This window comes from Pseudonaja textilis, chromosome 3 (assembly GCF_049901715.1).
Source record: "Pseudonaja textilis isolate UNSWEBS1 chromosome 3, rPseTex1.2, whole genome shotgun sequence".
Taxonomy (NCBI): domain Eukaryota; kingdom Metazoa; phylum Chordata; class Lepidosauria; order Squamata; family Elapidae; genus Pseudonaja; species Pseudonaja textilis.
Genome location: NC_141992.1, coordinates 136,960,922 through 136,980,442, shown reverse-complemented (window position 1 = coordinate 136,980,442; position 19,521 = coordinate 136,960,922). Strand labels below are relative to the sequence as shown.

Genomic DNA, 19,521 nt, shown 5'->3' with positions numbered 1-19,521 from the left:
TAGCTATTGCAGTCTCTGCTGTTTTACCACATAAAATTTAGCATTCGTGTGAGAAAGTCACCAAATCCTAAGGTTAAATTCTAAGCAATTTCTCTTTGCTGGTAGCTGTACCAGAAGAGTTTAACTCATTGTTTGGCGAAAGATACTTGATCTTACATTAAAAAAAATATGTTCAGAAAAGGTCTCATTTGATTCAATGTCTTATCAGTTCTAGGTAGTCATGGTTCTTCCTTCTTTTATATGTTTTCCACAATTTTTCTACAATTAAACTTCCAGAATTTTCAATTTTCTAAATTTGCCGAAAGACCCCAAGCTGCAGCAGGATGCTCTCTATTCTTCTTGCAATATTAAATGAATGCTTACTTTCTAAATGCCTTAAAAATATTTTTCGCCAACAGAAACATTTTATCTGTTGAAAGACTGAAAATAAGAACTTTTGTTAAGAAATCTACAGCATGTTCATTTGCTAAAGTTTCTTTTTCTAAGAAAAAAGGTAAAGAATGTATTTGAGATACTGTATTTGGCCATAATTTTAAACATTTATTACAACTGGGTAGCTTTTTTTCCCTTAATAGCAAGAATACTGGAGATTAGTAGAACAGAAGGACTGCCATGTAGCTGTACACTGTGGGAAAGTGGACACTAATACCCATGGCAGTGGTTTCCCTGTGGGAAAATCGGAACCTTTTTCAAGGTAATACATGGCAACGTTATGTAGAATTCTGCTTGATTTTTTAAAAACTCTGGCAGTACAACAATGGGAACTAATTGTTTTATTGAGATACTACTCAGTTTGATCCATGTGGTGTGGTGTGCATTGATAATTATGAAGTTCTAAGTGAGAGGCATATAATTTCAGCTCAGACTCTGTGAGAGCCATAAAATTGCATGTTCCTGTACTATTTTGACTTAAGAGCAAGAGATTTTAAAGGGAGTATATATTTCAAGTCAATCTATTGCCAAGAATAGATTATTTCAATTCTTTTGGGATGCGAGGGAGTGGAAATTTGGTTGGTTGGTTGCATAAAGTAGCCGAATCCAGTATATATTAGCTTTTCTATGCTGTGTTCTGAATTAATTAATCCTTTTGCTAGGTTTACTTTATTCATTCCCCAAATATGAGTATTTCAGAGGCTGCTTAAATTTGAATTATAACCTATTTTGGATGAAAATGTATAGTTAGCCATTAATTCCTGGCATCTTTCAAGGTAGCCATAAAAACATTGTAATAGCCTCCCTTTACATGGTGCCTTCTAATTGAATTAAAATTGCAGTTCTCAGAATTCTCAACCAGCATATAGTCTGTCATCAGAAAGTATCTAGTCACCAATGAATAATTATATATTTTGTTGATTTGTTTTTCTACATTGGGAACAGGACAGTTATTAAAATGAAAAAGTAGTAGTCCTGATGGTTTTAATTATTGACATCTATAAAAATAAACATTTTTCAAAAAGTTAATCAATTTCTTATTAATCATTTTAGTTCTTCAAAAAAAATTAGGCACAACACTGAAAATGAATGTAAGATTTTTGATCAGTTATACAAAAAAAACTGTGCACTTAGATTTTTTTGAGAAAGAAAGGGGACAATTTTTTTTCTCTAGATTCACTATCAGAAACTTGAGTATTTTGAATTGGCCTTTAATATTTGCTTATAGTATTTGCTAATATTACTTAATTTTCACAGGCATGGATGGAACCTAACAGTCCTTCCTAATAACACAGGATCCATCCTGCGACATCTTGGTGCTGTGCCTGGTAAGAGGATGTATTTTCTCCATACTTGTAGTTGTGGCACTCTAGAAAGATTTTGAATAAATCACATTTTCCCTGTTTCCCTGTAACCAGCCATCAATAAATGCTGTTTAAAAATAAATTAACATTCAGTAAACTTTTTGTCATCGCAGTATTTAAACTGCATGTAATTATGCTATCCATTGACCCTTCAGTCTGTTCAACACAGATGGGCAGACTTCTCTTCATATGAAGCTGCTGAAGTTTGCATTGTCTGTTACAATAATCGCACCACAGTTTAACCCAGATCCTTTTATTATAAAAAGAATCAGATTGAGGTGGAGGCTAAATACACTGCTCAAAAAAATAAAGAGAACACTTAAACAACACAATGTAACTCCAAGTCAATCACACTTCTGTGAAATCAAACTGTCCACTTAGGTAGCAACACTGATTGACAATCAATTTCACATGCTGTTGTGCAAATGCAATAGACAACAGGTGGAAAGCAGAGGCAGTTAGCAAGACATCCCCAATAAAGGAGTGGTTCTGCAGGTGGTGACCACAGACCACTTCTCAGTTCCTATGTTTTCTGGCTGATGGTTTGGTCACTTTTGAATGCTGGCGGTGCTTTCACTCTAGTGGTAGCATGAGATGGAGTCTACAACCCACACAAGTGGCTCAGGTAGTGCAGCTCATCCAGGCTGGCACATCAATGCGAGCTGTGGCAAGAAGGTTTGCTGTGTCTGTCAGCATAGTGTCCAGAGCATGGAGGCGCTACCAGGAGACAGGCCAGTACATCAGGAGATGCAGAGGAGGCCATAGGAGGGCAACAACCCAGCATCAGTACCGCTACCTCCGCCTTTGTGCAAGGAGGGACAGGAGGAGCACTGCCAGAGCCCTGCAAAATGACCTCCAGCAGGCCACAAATGTGCATGTGGCTGCTCAAACGGTCAGAAACAGACTCCATGAGGGTGATATGAGGGCCCGACGTCCACAGGTGAGGATTGTGCTTACAGCCCAACACCATGCAGGACGTTTGGCATTTGCCAGAGAACACCAAGATTGGCAAATTCGCCACTGTCACCCTGTGCTCTTCACAGATGAAAGCAGGTTCACACTGAGCACTTGTGACAGACGTGACAGGGTCTGGAGACGCCGTGGAGAACGTTCTGCTGCCTGCAACATCCTCCAGCATGACCAGTTTGGCAGTGGATCAGTAATGGTGTGGGGTGGCATTTCTTTAAAGGTCCACACAGCCCTCCATGTGCTCGCCAGAGGTAGCCTGACTGCCATTAGGTAGTCGAGATGAGATCTCCAACCCCTTGTGAAACCATATGCTGGTGCGGTTGGCCCTGGGTTCCTCCTAATGCATGACAATGCTAGACCTCATGTGGCTGGAGTGTGTCAGCAGTTCCTGCAAGATGAAGGCATTGATGCTATGGACTGGCCCACCCATTCCCCAGACCTGAATCCAATTGAGCACATCTGGGACATCATGTCTCGCTCCATCCACCAACGCCATGTTGCACCACAGACTGTCCAGGAGTTGGGGGATACTTTAGTCCAGGTGTGGGAGGAGATCCCTCAGGAGACCATCCGCCACCTCATCAGGAGCATGCCCAGGTGTTGTAGGGAGGTCATTCAGGCATGTGGAGGCCACACACACTATTGAGCCTCATTTTGACTTGTTTTAAGGACATTACATCAAAGTTGGATTAGCCTGTAGTGTTGTTTTCCACTTTAATTTTGAGTGTAACTCCAAATCCAGATCTCCATGGGTTGCTAAATTTGATTTCCATTGATAATTTTTGTGTGATTTTGTTGTCAGCACATTCAACTATGTAATGAACAAAAGTATTTAATGAGAATATTTCATTCATTCAGATCTAGGATGTCTTATTTTTGTGTTCTGTTTATTTTTTTGAGCAGTGTATATTGTGCAGATCATGTCCTTGTTGATTTCTTCAAATCTGTTGTAGCCTGTTCGTTAATATTCGGTGCATTAGTGGTAGCATCTAAGGTCTGTATAGTGATTGATAGGCACAAGTAGCTCCATTATTTGCTGTCCCAAAGGATTTGTGCTGTGCCAATTAATGTGCCGATTTTTGCTGTTACTGTTTTTTCTTTACAAAAACATTTGGTGATTTCTATTTTACAAAGGCTGGTTGAGACAGTTGTCAAAGCTGATAGTGGTATTATATTGCTATTACTTGCAATTTTTGTTATTGAAAAAACCCTTTGTAATGTTTTCATGCAGTTTCAATAGTGTGACTGCATTTATCTGTGGAGATAAATGGAATGATCGGCTTCCTCAGAAGAAGGGAATGTTATTTTTTCCAATCATTGTTTTATGAGCACTGCTTGTGTTTGGTACAGGCATTGTTTAGCTCTTAATACATGGTACAAGTAGTCCTCAGTTTACAAGTATTCATTTAGCAATCATTTGAAGATACAACAGCACTGAAAAGAGACTTGTGACTGTTTTCACACAACCATTGTAGCACCCCCATGGTCACATGATCAAAATCCAGATGCTTAGAAAATGGCATGTATTTATGACAGTTGTAGAGTCCCAGGGTCATGTGATTACCACTTGTAACCTCTCCAGCTGGCTTCTGGTGAGCAAAGTCAATGATGGAAGCTGGATTCACTTAACAATCCTGTTACTGACTTAACAACTGCAGTGATTAACTTAAGAACTGTGGCAAGAAAGATCAGCAAACTCACTTAACAACTGTCTTGGTTAGCTAGCAATGGAAACGTTGGGCTCAATTGTGGTCATCAATTAAGGATTAGCTATATTGGCAAAAGCTAAATTCATATTCGCATACAAAGCTATATGAGCTGATTTGTTAAGATACTGTTACATGTCAATATCAGGACCCAGGGATCAAAAGAGTTTCGACTGATCAGATTAGGATCATGTTCATTTTCGTAAAACCTGTCATTCTTTTTTCATTTCTGATCAGATCTAAATTTTCAGGGAACATCAAATGTCACATACAGCTTTCAATATAATTTTAAGAGTTAACAGTTCATAATTCAATAGGGTTTTTTTAAATGAGAAGATTGGCAGTAATCATGTTTTCTTCTGATCTGATGTTACTAATTTAGGAGTGACAATTCCTTGGCTAAACATTGGCATGGTCTTTTCTACCTCATGCTGGTCTCGAGACCAAAATCACCTTCCATATATTGACTACTTACACACTGGTGCTGATTGCATTTGGTAAGTAATGTGCGTTTCTTTTCTGTACTTCCCTTGCTTTTGTTGGGGATTCCAAAATAAAAAATGTATATCATTCATCATTCTATTTAGAATGTCAAGGCAGCATCCAATAATGTTAAAAATGAGCACTGTAAAATATCCTAGTAAGTATAGATAAGTAAAATTTTAGGATAAACAAAATGTTTAACCTGGCACACCAAATTACTGTTATTTTCCTGGGTGAGAAAGGCATTTTGTAGAGTTGCATTACGATTTATCTTTTTAAGTTTTCTCTAATTTAACTGCTGTAATGTATTTTAAAATATCCAGTTAAAATTCAGACTGGCATTTGTTGTGGCACAATTAAATTTTACTACCTACAGTAATACAGCAGGAAAGTGAGATTAGTATAGTCTTACTATTGAAAATTCAGTCAGTTCTAAATGGTTCAGATACTAATTAAACTCACAAAGGTATTGAGAAATTGAGAATCTTATTCAATCTGTGTTTTCTGGATTAACGGGCCTAACAATCCCACAGTATCAGAAAAGACTTCTTATTCAAGCAAGAAATAACCCATTCTGATTTCCATTAATGGTTCTCTTTACCTCTTTAAAATCTGCTTCATAAATAGGGAGAGAGGAGTTACTGAAAGATTGGAAGTTGATAAAATATATCAACCATTCATGGATTTTTCTGTTGTTCCTGCAAGATTAGGTTTTATTCTAGCCATTTGAAACTAAATGTAAAATTTAAAAAGAGCTTTTAAAAATTCCCTGCTTTGTTATATAGGAAAAAAAGCTTCCCCCAAAGTCAGGAAAGCAGGTATTTTTTTTAAAAGAATACGCTGTTTCACACATTCAAGTTTTCAGTGCTTTTTATTGACCTAATGTACAAGGTTTGGTACAGCCTAAATGTGCAAGATATAATTTACTGCAATATAATCATTGGGAGGGTAAAAGATAATGGCTTTCTTGAGTAATTAATAACCAGTATGAAATTTAAATCAGTGGCTCTTGATTAAAAAAAAATCTATCTGGAGAAAGATTTAAATATCCAGGGTCTACAGCTTGACTTAGCTGTGAAGAAATTGTTATAGTTAATTTTTTAACTATAGAAATGTAACAATTGGCTGGGATTGTTTTCCTATATTTAGTGTCAATTTTGGAAAATTTCAGAAAATATATAATAGAATGAAATTATAATAGAATGAAACAAATTCTCCAGGCTGGATTTCTTTTCCAACTTTTTTTTTAAACTAAGTGTTATTAAACTTTATGACCTCACAAAATATATCAAAGAAGTTTTGTACACAGTAACTCCTGCAAGAATACCTTGCATATTTTACTGGAAAGTATGTACAGTTGCTACAGAATGGCTTTTTTTTTTTTTTTTAGCGGTGGCTCATGTGGTAAGACACTGGGCCTGCGCACCACTGAGGTAGGCAGCTCAATTCCCATGAGTGAATAAACTGTGTAGGGCCAAGAAAGGAGCCTCCCCTGTTTGCCTATCACGGGTAAAGATAACACTGCCCGAAAAAATTCTTTTCAGAGAGGCAGCCTGCCACCTCGGTTATCCCTGGCGAACATGTACCATACGCTAAAAAAATAAATAAAACAAAAACAGGATGGCTAATTAAGTTGTAGGAGTGTGCCTTATCCAGAACAACATTTCAGAAGTAAATCTGTCACTATTTAATTTTACTTGGAATTTTTTTAAATCATGATAGATATGAATTTGTGCCACATCTGAAATTTGGATTTGTCTTAACATAAATTCTTAATAATCTAACTTCAATTAATTTAATTGGTTATATAAGGATAGCTTTTTCACTGTTCAAGGGAAATTACTGTCATTCTTTATCTTACCTTACGATTTATACTGTACAGATTATTTATTTATTTATTTATTTATTTATTTATTTATTTTATTTATATTGCTGCCTATTCACCCTTTGCAACTCGAGGCGGCTTACACAATGTAAAATCATATTTAAAACAAAAAATAAAAATAAAAACAATAAGAACTAACAAAAAGAATCAATTTTAATTAGTAAAGTACAATAGAACAAAATTTGGGAAAACAAAAAACAAAACAAAACAACTCCCACCCCCCACCCCGACAACAGCAGATCACACTAGCCATTTGATGGGTTCCATTCCTTTCTGGGTTCCCCAGGCCCACTGGCAAAAACCAGGTCTTCAGTGCCTTTCAGAATACTATTAATGAGGGGGCCATTCTAATCTCTGGGGGAATGATGTTCCAGAGAGATGGAGCCACCACAGAGGAGGCCCTTCTTCTAGGTCCCACCAGGTATATCTCCCTCAGGGGTGGAACCCGCAGCATTCCCTGCCGCCTTGCTCTAATGGGTCAGATAGATGTCACTGCCAAGAGATGTTTCCTCAGATAACCCGGACCCAAGCCATGAAGGGCTTTAAAGGTGACAACCAGCACAGATATTATTGCTGCAGATAGTTGTACATTACTCAGATTTTAACAATGAGCTCTATATTATAAAGATGACATATTCAGTTATGTATAATTAACTAATTTAGTATTGAAAACACTTACCTAAAAAAATCTGTCTTTGCATACGGAAGCATGCTGACTGCAGATTCATAAGCGTCGGGTTCAATCAAGTCCCTTCCCTTCCATTCTATGTGCTGTTCAGCTAATAAAATCTTTTTATTCTCTATCTTGGGCAATATATAACTCGGCATTAGTGTCATGATGTACTGTTACTAAATACTGTAATTTTGAAATTTAATCTTATTTTAGACTCTGGCATTCAGTTTTGGACATACAATTTGGGACACTGCCTTCTGATGAATAGTATCTTATTTGATCCATAATTCATATCCTTTTTTGTGATTTCGTTTCTGTGTCAAATGTGAACAGGTATTGCATTCCTGCTGCAGAGGAGAAAAAACTTGACAAAGTGGTACATACTCTGTTGCAAGCCAATGGCACTCCAGGACTGGAAATGCTTGAAAGTAATGTCATGGTAAGTCAATTTCTGATTTCTGTCTAGAAGAATCCAGTTCAATTTTGTTTTGTAAATTTATGGATAGCAGTGAACTCTGTTGTACAGTTATTTTGAAGCAAGGAACTAAGTAACAAAAAAAAAACATATTGCCATGGGTATGTGTAAAACTCAACCATTTCATTAAATCTTGATATGCCACATGATATGGAGCTGTGTAGACCAGGTGCTAAGCCTAACAGGCTATACTGAAGCAGGATTCCAAAAACCATGGCCATGTTCATAGATCTAATTGTGGCATGTGACACAACCCATTTGGAAGGATTATCCCCTGCAAAATTCTGTGTCAACTAATTAATAACATGCTGAGCATGAAGTGCTCAGATAATAATGGGGGACAATATAAGGAAGGTAAGAAGATTAAACAATGGCCTCTCACAAGGCTTTGTGAGTACACCCACGCTATTCAACTTAAACATATTAGATATGCCAGCAACAAGGGGACGCAGATTTGGATACACTGATGATTTGGCCATAGCAGTACCAAAAAAACCCCAATGTGGAGATGGCAGACAAACTCCTATAGGCTGCCTATACATTGGCAGAATAAATGAAAAAAATATTCAGTTTTGCAAGCCTAAGGCATTTATTATTTTAACCCTGTAATCCAGCATATGTTTACCTAGAAGTAAACACCATTAAACGGTGTGTTATCTCTGAGAGAATCTCCATTGTATTGCTTCTATAAATGTTCTACTTTGGGAACATTTCTTCTTAAAAATGCATTTAAACTATTTAAAACAAATCAAAGTATATTTTATTTAAAAGCAGATACTTTATATATTTTTCAAATTGCAAAACATTCATTTTTCTCTTGTGTGTTAAAGCAAGTGCAAGTTTTATAAGAAAAATATTGGTTGTTTATTGATTTATTACACTAATATATCACCAAATCTCCCAGAGACTCCCAGTGGTTTATAATATTAGAACAGTTGAAACAACCATAGTAATGCATTAATGTTTATAAAAGCCATTAGGATAAGTTAAAATATTAAAACATAACAACCAATAAGAATAGCCATAAGAATATTATCATCAAAACAAAGAGCTATATCACCTGGGGTTAGTATAAATGAAAAGGAGGTCAGAAATCTCTGCTTTTGACCTTTTTATCATCCAGCCCCCAACAACTACTACAATTGCCACTTGGGTCTCCTCTTCTGGCTCAGACAATCCAAGGCAAAGTTATATCCAAATCTCAGGCCAATCTCAGTGCACACCATAAGACTTGCATTTCAAATTCCCAGAGGTTGTGGGGGGAGCTGCTGGCTCCCTGTAAAGGAAGCAGAGGGTGAGTAGAAAGGAGAAAGGCAGTTTGAATTGCTTCCATTGCATTTCAAATTCCCAGAGGTTGTGGGAGGAGCTGCTGGCTGCTTGTGAAGGAAGCAGAGGGTGAATAGAAAGGAGAAAGATAGCGGCCCACGCGCCTAACGGCACATGAATCATATAACTATAAACCAAGAATACCAATAAGATATTTACAGTAAGTGCGCTTGAGATGGTTATTTTATTTTATTTCAAAATGACCGGCTTAGTTCAGTGTAATATTTGTTTTACAGCTGTCTTTCGCAGTACTCTTTTCAAACTTGGATACTGTCCTCTTTGTAAAAAAATGACCAGTCGACATGGACAGATTACCTGTCTAGAATCTCTAATCTGTGCTCTTCAAGCAGAAATTAGGTGCCCAACCCAGCCATCTATTGAGCTGCCGTGCTACCAGCCCCCACTACCACAAAGATCCTACAGGAAAAGGGCAGTATAGACAACTGTGGGATCTGGCAGGGTGAGAGCTATGGACCATAAATGCAAACTTTTTGCTGTGTCCCAGCATAACAAATACAAAGCCCTTGCTCATCTTAATAGGGACACTAAAGTGACAGGTCAAGGTAGTTGTGATAATGATAACTTAAGTAAGCCAGGGATCATGGTCCTAGAAGAACTTACTTTGGAAAGGAGAAAGTGTGAATCAGGTATTACGCACCAGTCACACAAGAAGAGCAAGGCATCCAAAAAGAGAAGCCACCTTCTGGTTGGGGACTCAATTGTCAGGGATATAAATTTAGGAAAGAATACTGAGGTTTTGAAAGAGGTCAGGTGTCTACCATGTGCTACTGCCATCAGAGACAAGAAGTGTATTCTTAAGATAGTCAAGAATGCCAGCAAGGGCTGTGATGTTGATGCTATTATACATCTTGGTACAAATGATCTATCCCAGAAGGATGTACTTTCTGTTCAGAAAGACTTCCAGAGCTTGGGGTATGAACTTAGTAATATGGACTGTAGGCTTATCTTTTCAGAGGTTCTACCAGTATACAAGGAACAAAAAGGGAAAGGGCAGCATGTAGCAGAGTTTAATGTGTGGCTAAAGGAGTGGTGTAAAAGGGAAGGCTTTGGTTTTATTAATCATGATGTCTGCAGCTGGTCCAATGAAAAACTGTACAAAAGAGATGGTTTGCATCCATCAAAGAAAGGGACTGAGTTACTTGGCATTAAATTCATAGATTTCCTGGATAAACATTTAAACTGAACAGCGGGGACAGAGAATTAATGGATTCAGAACATCTCTGTCTCCAGCAACCTAAAACTGATAAGGATACCAGTGCATTCAAAATAGAAGTTAACCACTCCTTAACCACCTGATTGGATACTATCCAGACCTGCCATCTTTCAGATTCATTTCTAGCATATCATACAGCTAATACCACATCCCCAAACAACGCATGCATCCAATTTTTTTTTAAAAAAAGGTTACATCCCCTACACCCACCAATAATCTTGGTTGGTAAATAGGTAAAGAAGGCTGGCACATATTTTGATTTCCATTAAAAGTAACCTTCAAGGATAGGTAATATTTTTCTCATGTTGTCAACGTTTTTGGAAATTTGAAACTCCTACCTAAAGTATCTTTCATGATGCATCCAAATATGGTATCTCACAAAGTTTACCTTTAAGGTTTCTCTACTGAAAGTACAAGTAGTCCTTGTTTAGCAAATGTGTCTTTTAGTGACCATTTACAATTATTACAGTGATGAAGAAATAATTTTGTGACAGTTCCTCACATGTACAATCTGTACAAGTCTGTAAAGCAAAGGAAAGCTGAAATAAGATCATAAGCACAGTTGTTGTTTCACTTACTGACCACTTCATTTAATGATCAAGGTCCCAGTCTCAGTTGTGGTAGCTAACAAGTAATAGCTGTGCTTGTTTTCAGGAACATAGCATCTGCATAAGCAATAAGCACTGGAAGTTCCAGTTTGTATTGTAACATTTAACATTTATATGATATCTGTATTGTTTTATGAATCAGGGATTGTGGGATTATGGGGGTTGAAGTACAATGTCTATAACCTGAAGGCTTTCATTGCACTATGCAGGAAGTATTGAATGGCAGGAAAATAAGATTTTAAAAGGGTGATTTCCTTTCTTCTTTCTATTTAGATCGCCCCAGAGGTATTGTGCAAAGAGGGGGTCAAGGTGCACCGTACTGTACAACAGAGTGGGCAGTTCATTGTCTGCTTTCCAGGATCTTTCGTGTCAAAAGTATGCTGCGGTTACAATGTCTCTGAAACTGTGCACTTTGCTACCACCCAGTGGACAAGCATGGGTTTTAAAACTGCCAAGGTAAAAATGTCGAACTTTTAAAAAAGCAGAATGCCTTTTTTGAAAGAAGACTTCACAGACACATTGTGCCATGCTATTTAATGAAACCAGTCATTATTACAGACACCTATTTTGCTTATAAATTTCTTAGACAATGTCTAACTTTCAAAATGAAATCCGTGATTTAGTTAACTAAGTCTGATTTGGAGATGTCATATGAATGATTGCATGGGGTCTTTCCATTGGAATGTGTTTCATTGTATGGTAAGAGAGAGCTAACAGTGAAATATTTGTGGTAGGAAATGAAGAGGCGACATATACCCAAGCCATTTTCAATGGAAAAGCTGCTGTATCAAATTGCGACAGCTGAAGCCAAGAAAGAAAATGGGTCTGCTCTGAGTACAATATCGGCCCTTCTGAGAGAGCTCAGGTAACCTTGTTTCATATCCGCTTTTCTCTTGAAAGAAACTCTAATGACAATTACAGTGGGTGCTGTGAGAGGACCAATGAGCCAGGACCAATGAGCCCAACCACAGATGGAGAAGACCTTCCAGGCTTGGTGTGCTGGTAAACCGTTGGAAGACAAAACGAAGGATTCAAGCATTCTGTCAAGCATTCACTTTTTTGTAAAATGAAGGAACTCAGTATTTGCACCCAGAGCTTAAAACTTTCTGCTCCAAATATTTGTATAGGTTATTTTGTAATTATGGATAAGCAAGGAAAGCCTGTCTTTCAATCTGCCCGTGGCATGAGCAGAGTTCCACAGCTTCTCCATTTTCAACACTGAACAAGTATTTAATATTTTTCCCTCCCCTCCCATTTTTGAAAGGAGGGAAAAGGTGTTGTCTTTCTAATATAATGCTGTGTTCTCTTTGTTCTTTATCATGTAGCTTCGTTACCCACTGTTCAAGTGTGATCGATAGCACATCGCATAGATCAACGATCCATAGAAAAACTGATGACTGGAATCTACAAATTGTATTTAATAAAGTAATTTGTTAATTTGATAGTCTGAATCAAGTCTTCTTCCCTGCGTATTTGCACTCAGGGCAAAAGACTTGAGAAGTTCATTGAGGATCTCCACATGGAGTTTCTCCTCAAGAATGTTACATCCATGTTACCTCTTACATATGCATTTTCTTAAGAGGGCATTTTGTAAATGTGAAGAGGGCTGCATTTGTTTTCCTATTTGTCCATCTAAATGGTCCTCGGGTTTGTTCAAATTGAATTTCTTTTCTTACAGTATGAGGACAGCAAGAGTTTTCATAATAACACTGTTAACCATTAGAGTAGCTGGAACTGTTTTAAGTTGCAATGCAAAGCATCTTCAGTGTATCAAGTCAAGGATAGTCTTCTTTTGAAGTCTAATTTGTGCTGCTTTGAATAATGTTCCATTGTTCTCATCCACTCATTACTTTTGTACATGATGTTCCATTTGTTCCTCTTCTATGGTCAGCAAGTATTTATGCATTCAGAAATCACTTTTGAAGCCATAATGACTCTAGGCAATATATTCAGCTTTTACTTTTTTTTCTTTTTCTTTTTTACTAAATGTTAAGCCACCATCATTCTTGGATTCCTAGGAAGTGTCTTGAGGGACATTTCTTTTGGCAATTCAGGCTGGCAAAACAATCTAGTTGAAGCAAGGAGTGTCATAGAGATTTCAGCAAGAAGTCTTTGCTTCTGAAGTTTTCAGTCCATTAGAATTCCTACTTGTTCTGCAGTGGTCACTAACACAATCTTAGGTGGGATTAAGGAGCAGCAGGAGTTTGGCACTGCTCCCTAGAAGTGTATGCAGTGCCATGTTATCCACTGACAATCATTAAAGGCTCGGCTGCATGTAAAAACGAGGCCTTCCAGGTGTAACGTTGAATTTCCTTTTGAGACTGCTGTTTTCTAATTATTTTAAATCTTCACAGGGACACAGAATTGAGGCAGCGGCGGCAGCTATACGAGGCCGGTCTCCATTCTTCAGCTCGCTATGGGAGCCATGACAACAGCAGCTTGGGAGTGGATGGAAAGAAAAAGCCTCGAAAGTGGCAGTTAGAGACATCCGAAAGAAGGTGTCAGATATGCCAGCATCTCTGTTACTTATCCATGGTAAGATAAATTTCTCAAATCCTGTATTCCCGATTCTTTCCATCTATCCAGCTGTCCATCTATCTGTCTACCCATCCATCTGTTTTTTCTTTCTTTCTTTCTTTCTTTCTTTCTTTCTTTCTTTCTTTCTTTCTTTCTTTCTTTCTTTCTTTCTTTCTTTCTTTCTTCACACAACTGCTCACCCCACTAGACTCTTCAATTTGCAAAGTTTAATAGACAGTTAAAAACACAGACAAAACAAAACAACCTAGACTAAAAGAAGCCATAATAATACCCAATATAACAGTCTCCAACCACCCCCGGTCTATCATTAATCCCAGGCATGAGAGCAAACCCAGGGTTTGAGAGCTTTCCCAAACCTCCAGAGAATGGACACCATTCATGTCTCTTGGAGGATGTTGTTCAAGAGGGTAGAGGCTAGAACAGGAATGTAATAGAATTATTGGTCTTTTAATATATCAATTGTTTCCTAACTGCAGAATAATTTCTAAAATAATGTGCATACTTCAGCAAAGTGCAAGACATATATTTCAACAGAGTCTACTGGAAAGCACTGATAAATGGGATGCTCAGAATTGATCTGCCACCATCCAAGGTTACAGACTGGTCAGGGGTACAAAAAAAAACCCTTTGCTATGGAGATACTTGCTTCATAGGGGATATATGCTCCTATTTGAATATTTGCTCTGAAACAAGATAGTTAGCTACTTCATAGCACATTGAATTCAGTTTTACTGAAATTATAAATTGTTTTTTAAAAATATAATATTATCTCACTATCTAAGATAAGTTACATTAAGGCTTCAGCTGAAACACAGATATTTAATATGACATGTAACTTATCAGTATTCTCAACCTATGCTGTAAAATTGTAGGTTGTACAGGAAAATGAAAATGTTGTCTTCTGCCTCGAATGTGCCCAGCGGCATGTAGAAAAACAGAAGTCTTGTCGTGGATTGAAACTAATGTATCGTTATGATGAGGTTTGTATAATACTGTTTGTGTTCTTGTGGGGTATTTTTTTAAGACTGTATCAGTTTGATATATTGCATTTATGAACTGTAGAGTTGTTGCTCTTGCTTTTTAATATAATGGATAATTTCTATTTATTGTTGCAGTAAGTTTTTTTGATAAATTTGCACTGTTGCCTTTTACCCCCTCACTTGTTTTATTAAGAATTATAAAATGAAAAAAATAGATTTGAACATCCCTATACTGTAAACAGTGTTTACAGTAACAAAAATTACAATTCCTTAGCAATTCCTTGGCTTCAGACATCTTCCTTACATACACAGTGTGTACAATCTTTTGTCTTCAAAGCTCATCAAGGGAAGCCATGGTTTTGCAGTTGACATACTGTAACTTCAATAAGTAGCACGTGCAATACAGATAATACCTGAATGAAAAGCCCCAATGTTTGTTTGGAATGAATGTCAATACATTATATGAATTTCTGTACCCAGGTTGACTTGTTCGTTGAGGGTTAAATCCAAAGAAACAGGCAGAAAACAATCCCCCCAAATAAAATGGATGTCAGAGGTATACTTAAACCCAAAACCATTAACACCAAATTCTCTGAGATGCCATTCGAAATACTTATAAATGGGTCTGGCATAAGCAGTTTGGTCATTTGGTTCAAGAACACTGAATAGCCATAGTAAGAAAACAGAAAAACAACATAGTTGCTAAATATATATTTTAAGGAGATGCTTAAGATAGAAGACCCTACATAGTTGTATCCCTCAGTTTCCCCAGGGAACTGGGGGGGTTACTTCTCTTATTACTGAACAAGCCTTCCCCTCAAAGAGGAAATCAGGACTCAGCATTTTTTGTTAGGTTCAAAGAGCTAAGACAGATATATCATCGGAGTGTGATAGCCTCAACTAAACATCATCAACAGGTGGCAAGATCAGTTATTGGTCAGTTACAAGTGATGTATCCCTAATTGGAAAATCTGGGTTAGGATCTACAGTACTTCCTCTTAGACTATTTTTTCTCATAGAGATATTAGAAATTGGTCATACAAGTCTAACAGTACAAGATGCAGAAATCCAGAGCACATGTGGAAAACCAGAAAGCTTGAGGTGTTTAAACTAAAAATCACAGCTCTCATCTTACACACAAAAGAGAGTTTCTTTTCTGTGAGAAGAACGAGGGTTGTGCCACAGTATCAAGTCACTAACGGGGAGGTTGTTTAATCATGTGGCATTTGGCAAAATTGCAAGTCCATACATCCCTAGAGGGAGAACTGTGTAATTCTCCCCTGAGCTGTTCAGAGCATCCAGTAGTAGCGGGAGGTGTTTCAGTCTCCTCTTGGATAGGCTGGGCTTAATTACAAGGACGCTCCTCCTCCTCCCTGGTACTCCTCCCTAGCGTCCCCAGCTTTTGCTCAGCCTTCTCAGGATTAGGCAGCTTTTTCTTTTGGTTGGCCGGAATAGCAAAAAAGACTCCAAAACTCTCAGTTTTGATTCTCTTTCTCTAATTACCCTCTTGAGATTCCTTACCAGCTCCATCAGTCTTATCTAAAAGAATCACCATCACAGAGCTTCCAATACCTTGTTAGCGCCTTCAGTGCTCCGAGGGGGAAGAGAGGCTTTTGCCTGGAACATCTCTCGCCTTAACTTCACATTTGCTTAAACAAACCTCTATATCAATCGCTTCATTCAGCTGGTTATCGTGAATTTAAAGCAGCGCCAGACCGAACGAGCGTGACTCGTGGTCTTCGGACTCGATTTCACGGCTCTAGCATTCTCTTTCCCAAATACAACTACTAAATGATAGCCAGGATTGGTGACTGGGGCTCCAGAGTGGAAAATGCAAATCTAATACATGAAGTTTCTTCTTTGGAAGCTTATGATCCTCCTACTGGGCCTTTACTTGCATTTCTTGCACACTGATACTGGCAGTTAAAGCTGAAATTGCATTTTGTATTTGGAAAGCTTAAGATCCAAGACTGGTACCAACTTCAATCTTGACTGCCTTGACATTCATCAGTTCTTGAGGCCTAACCTACTGTTAAGATTATACAAGTATCAGCCGACTAGAGAGAAATGTTCTGGACTCTGTGATCACTCAAATGAAGGCAACATGACCTACTCTAGCACCTGCAATGTCAGGTTTTACCATGGGTATAAATTCCGGTGGATGTCTCTTGCAACAGCAAAATAAGCCCTTAGCGTGTCCATTAGTAGAGAAGCTCTGTACACACAATGGAGCATTTTTAGAAAAATAAGGCCATAGGTCTCACTAAAACTAAAAATGATGGTTCTCAAAGGAGAAATTAAAGCATTGTAATGATAAGGAAGCAATTTGTAGAGAAGATTTTCAGTTGTTTTAGTATGTTTTTTATAAAGACTGAAAGTGGAAGGCATAAATACACTCAGCAGTGCTCATTCAGAAAAGGTGGCATGGCTAGAAAAGGGGAACTGAACATTGCAAGCCAACATTTTAAATGGGACAGGGCAGGTTGCTACAGTCAACCCAGACAGAAAAATGCTCAAATACAAACTTTCTATGTGATACAAAGAGACTAGCAGTAGTAATAATCGCTTCAGATTACAGCCAGTCGATTAAGAAAAGCCTTGGTCGCTTTATCTTGCCTTCCATTTATCATATTATTGCCAGGGTATTTGGAATAGGAAGTTGGTTGTTAGAAAAAATGTTTTTTTTTTCTTTCTTTCAACTAGGAACAAATCATCAGCTTAGTCAATCAAATTTGTGGCAAAGTATCTGGCAAGAATGGCACCATTGAGATCTGTATCAGCAAGCCTACACCAAAACGAGGGCCTCGCAAGAGAGCAACCCTTGACGTGCCATCATCAAGACTTTCATCCTCCAGTTCATCCAAAAGTGCTTCAAGTTAATCATGAAGATGCCAACACTCTCTCTCATTTTGGTCAATTTTATATATATTTTTTGTAATTATATCATAGTTTGGAGTATTGCTGTAGATTACAAGCTGTCTTTGCACTAGCTCTACAGAAGATTTTCTTCTGGTTTTAGAGAACTAATTTTGATTTAGCATTAAACTGTTGAATTTTATTTTTATTTTTATTTTATACTTAGGATAGTTTGATTCAGCAGGATTTTTTTAACTGCTGTACACACACATTTTTTGATAGCAGCAAGGGAACCGATAATTTGTTTTTGTCCCGCTGCCTGAAAACAAAAAAAGGCCTTTTTCCACCTAATTGTGACAAGGCTTTTAAATAACCCCCTTCTTTTATTTTTCTGGGTAGGTTGAAGTTTGGTGAGTTTTATAATTTGTTCTCCAATCATGTCAGCAGATTTTTTTTTCTACAGCGAAAAAAAAAGGGGATAGGAGGCAAAACTTGAAAGAAATTGCTATACTTTTGGCTTGTATTCTGTAACAGGCAGGAAAAGTTTTGTACCTTTTTAAATTGGAGAATTTAACACTTTTATTTGAGAGGTTATGGCAGCTGAAGATGGACTTAGTTTTCTAATCATAGGCAAATGGGAGATTTGGAGAAAATGTTCTCTGTTACCAGCACTTCACTATGCATCTGTTCGAGGAGGAAATGAAAGAGAAAAAAAAAAAAAGACTGCCTGCTTTGCGGAGGCATGCAAGCGAAAACTGTGCCTGATTTCATTAGGAAATCCATTCTGGGTTGTTGTGGTTTTTTTGGTGCTGTTGTCTACTTTATCAAAAACCCTTCAATAGCATCCTTGAAAAATGATTGAAGCCATGCTTCTTGTCATAGACGTGCAATCTTAACATTCCATTCTCATTCCACTGCTGTTTTTACCCTGTCACAGTCAGCATTAATTTTGTTTTGTTGTATGATCACATTTAGAGCCACTAGCACGTTTGCATACTTCTTTTGAATGTGAAAATGCATTTGCTCCCATCTTGTCTATTTTTTTTTTCCTTTCACGTGTAACAAAAAAAAGTATCATAACTTTTGTACATAAGCCTGTAAATTGTTTTAAATACTTGAGCCTTTTCTTGGGAGGGTGGGGAAGGGTGGCAAAGAGACAAGATGAAGAAAAGCCTTACGTTTCACTTTCTTCGTCGGATGGATTGGATGCTTACAGGGTTTTTCTTGTAACATTTATAAGTGCTGCTTACATCACTGAACAACAACAAAAATAATAATGGAGTAGTTGTTGCCCTTTTCTGGTTGTGTGTACAGTATGTGTGGAATAAAAAAGGGAAAATGTTTTCACAAACTCTTGTTTCATAATTGAATTCAACAAAACCGTAGAGCTACCCATATTGCACTGAGCTTGCCAGTGGTGAGTGACTGTCAGGAAAGTCTTATAAAATACATATTGTTGGTTGTTGCAGAAGACTGAATTGTTTTGGAATATTTAACAATAACACAAGAGTCAAGTGTTTCCAATGTGGTTGTCCGGTTTTTATGGCCTTGCTGTGTATTTTTTCCTTCTTGACAGTAAACTTCTGACTATGGCTTACAGTTTGACATTTAATTTATTAGCGCTGCTCTGCTCTTTCCTTGTAAGGAAAGACTTCATGTTTATTGCCAGATTTTGTTTACTTTTCAGGTTTGTAATACAAGGTTTAATAAAAATACACTTTTTGGACACTTTGTCTTTCTTCTGAAAGCAGTAGAGATCATATGGTTTAAAACTAGCTGTCTTACTTAGAACTGTCATCATGGGCTTAGAAAAGATGTAGTTTATGGAATAGTACTTCAAGTTATTTGCAAAGCTATATTACTGCAACAAAAGTGAAATAAATGTTTCACCTAATCTGAAGTCCAAACAGAGGGGTTTTGAAGAACTACAGCACTGAATTATCTTTCCCTCTCACATTCCATTGAGACAGAATAATTCAATAGTACATAGGC

General features: G+C 37.5%; 1 protein-coding gene across 1 annotated transcript in view; it reads left to right on the top strand.

Annotated features, from left to right (window-relative positions):
* The window catches only part of JARID2 (jumonji and AT-rich interaction domain containing 2), a 226,212-nt gene extending 206,957 nt beyond the window's left edge, over positions 1-19,255 (top strand). The window contains exons 10-18 of the mRNA XM_026699555.2: positions 576-694; positions 1,690-1,760; positions 4,854-4,968; positions 7,846-7,951; positions 11,429-11,611; positions 11,890-12,020; positions 13,510-13,690; positions 14,566-14,673; positions 17,377-19,255. Coding sequence (XP_026555340.2) covers positions 576-694; positions 1,690-1,760; positions 4,854-4,968; positions 7,846-7,951; positions 11,429-11,611; positions 11,890-12,020; positions 13,510-13,690; positions 14,566-14,673; positions 17,377-17,553 — 1,191 coding nt within the window. The 3' untranslated portion in view covers positions 17,554-19,255. The remainder of the gene's footprint in view (positions 1-575; positions 695-1,689; positions 1,761-4,853; positions 4,969-7,845; positions 7,952-11,428; positions 11,612-11,889; positions 12,021-13,509; positions 13,691-14,565; positions 14,674-17,376) is intronic.
* The last annotated feature ends 266 nt before the right edge of the window (positions 19,256-19,521 follow it).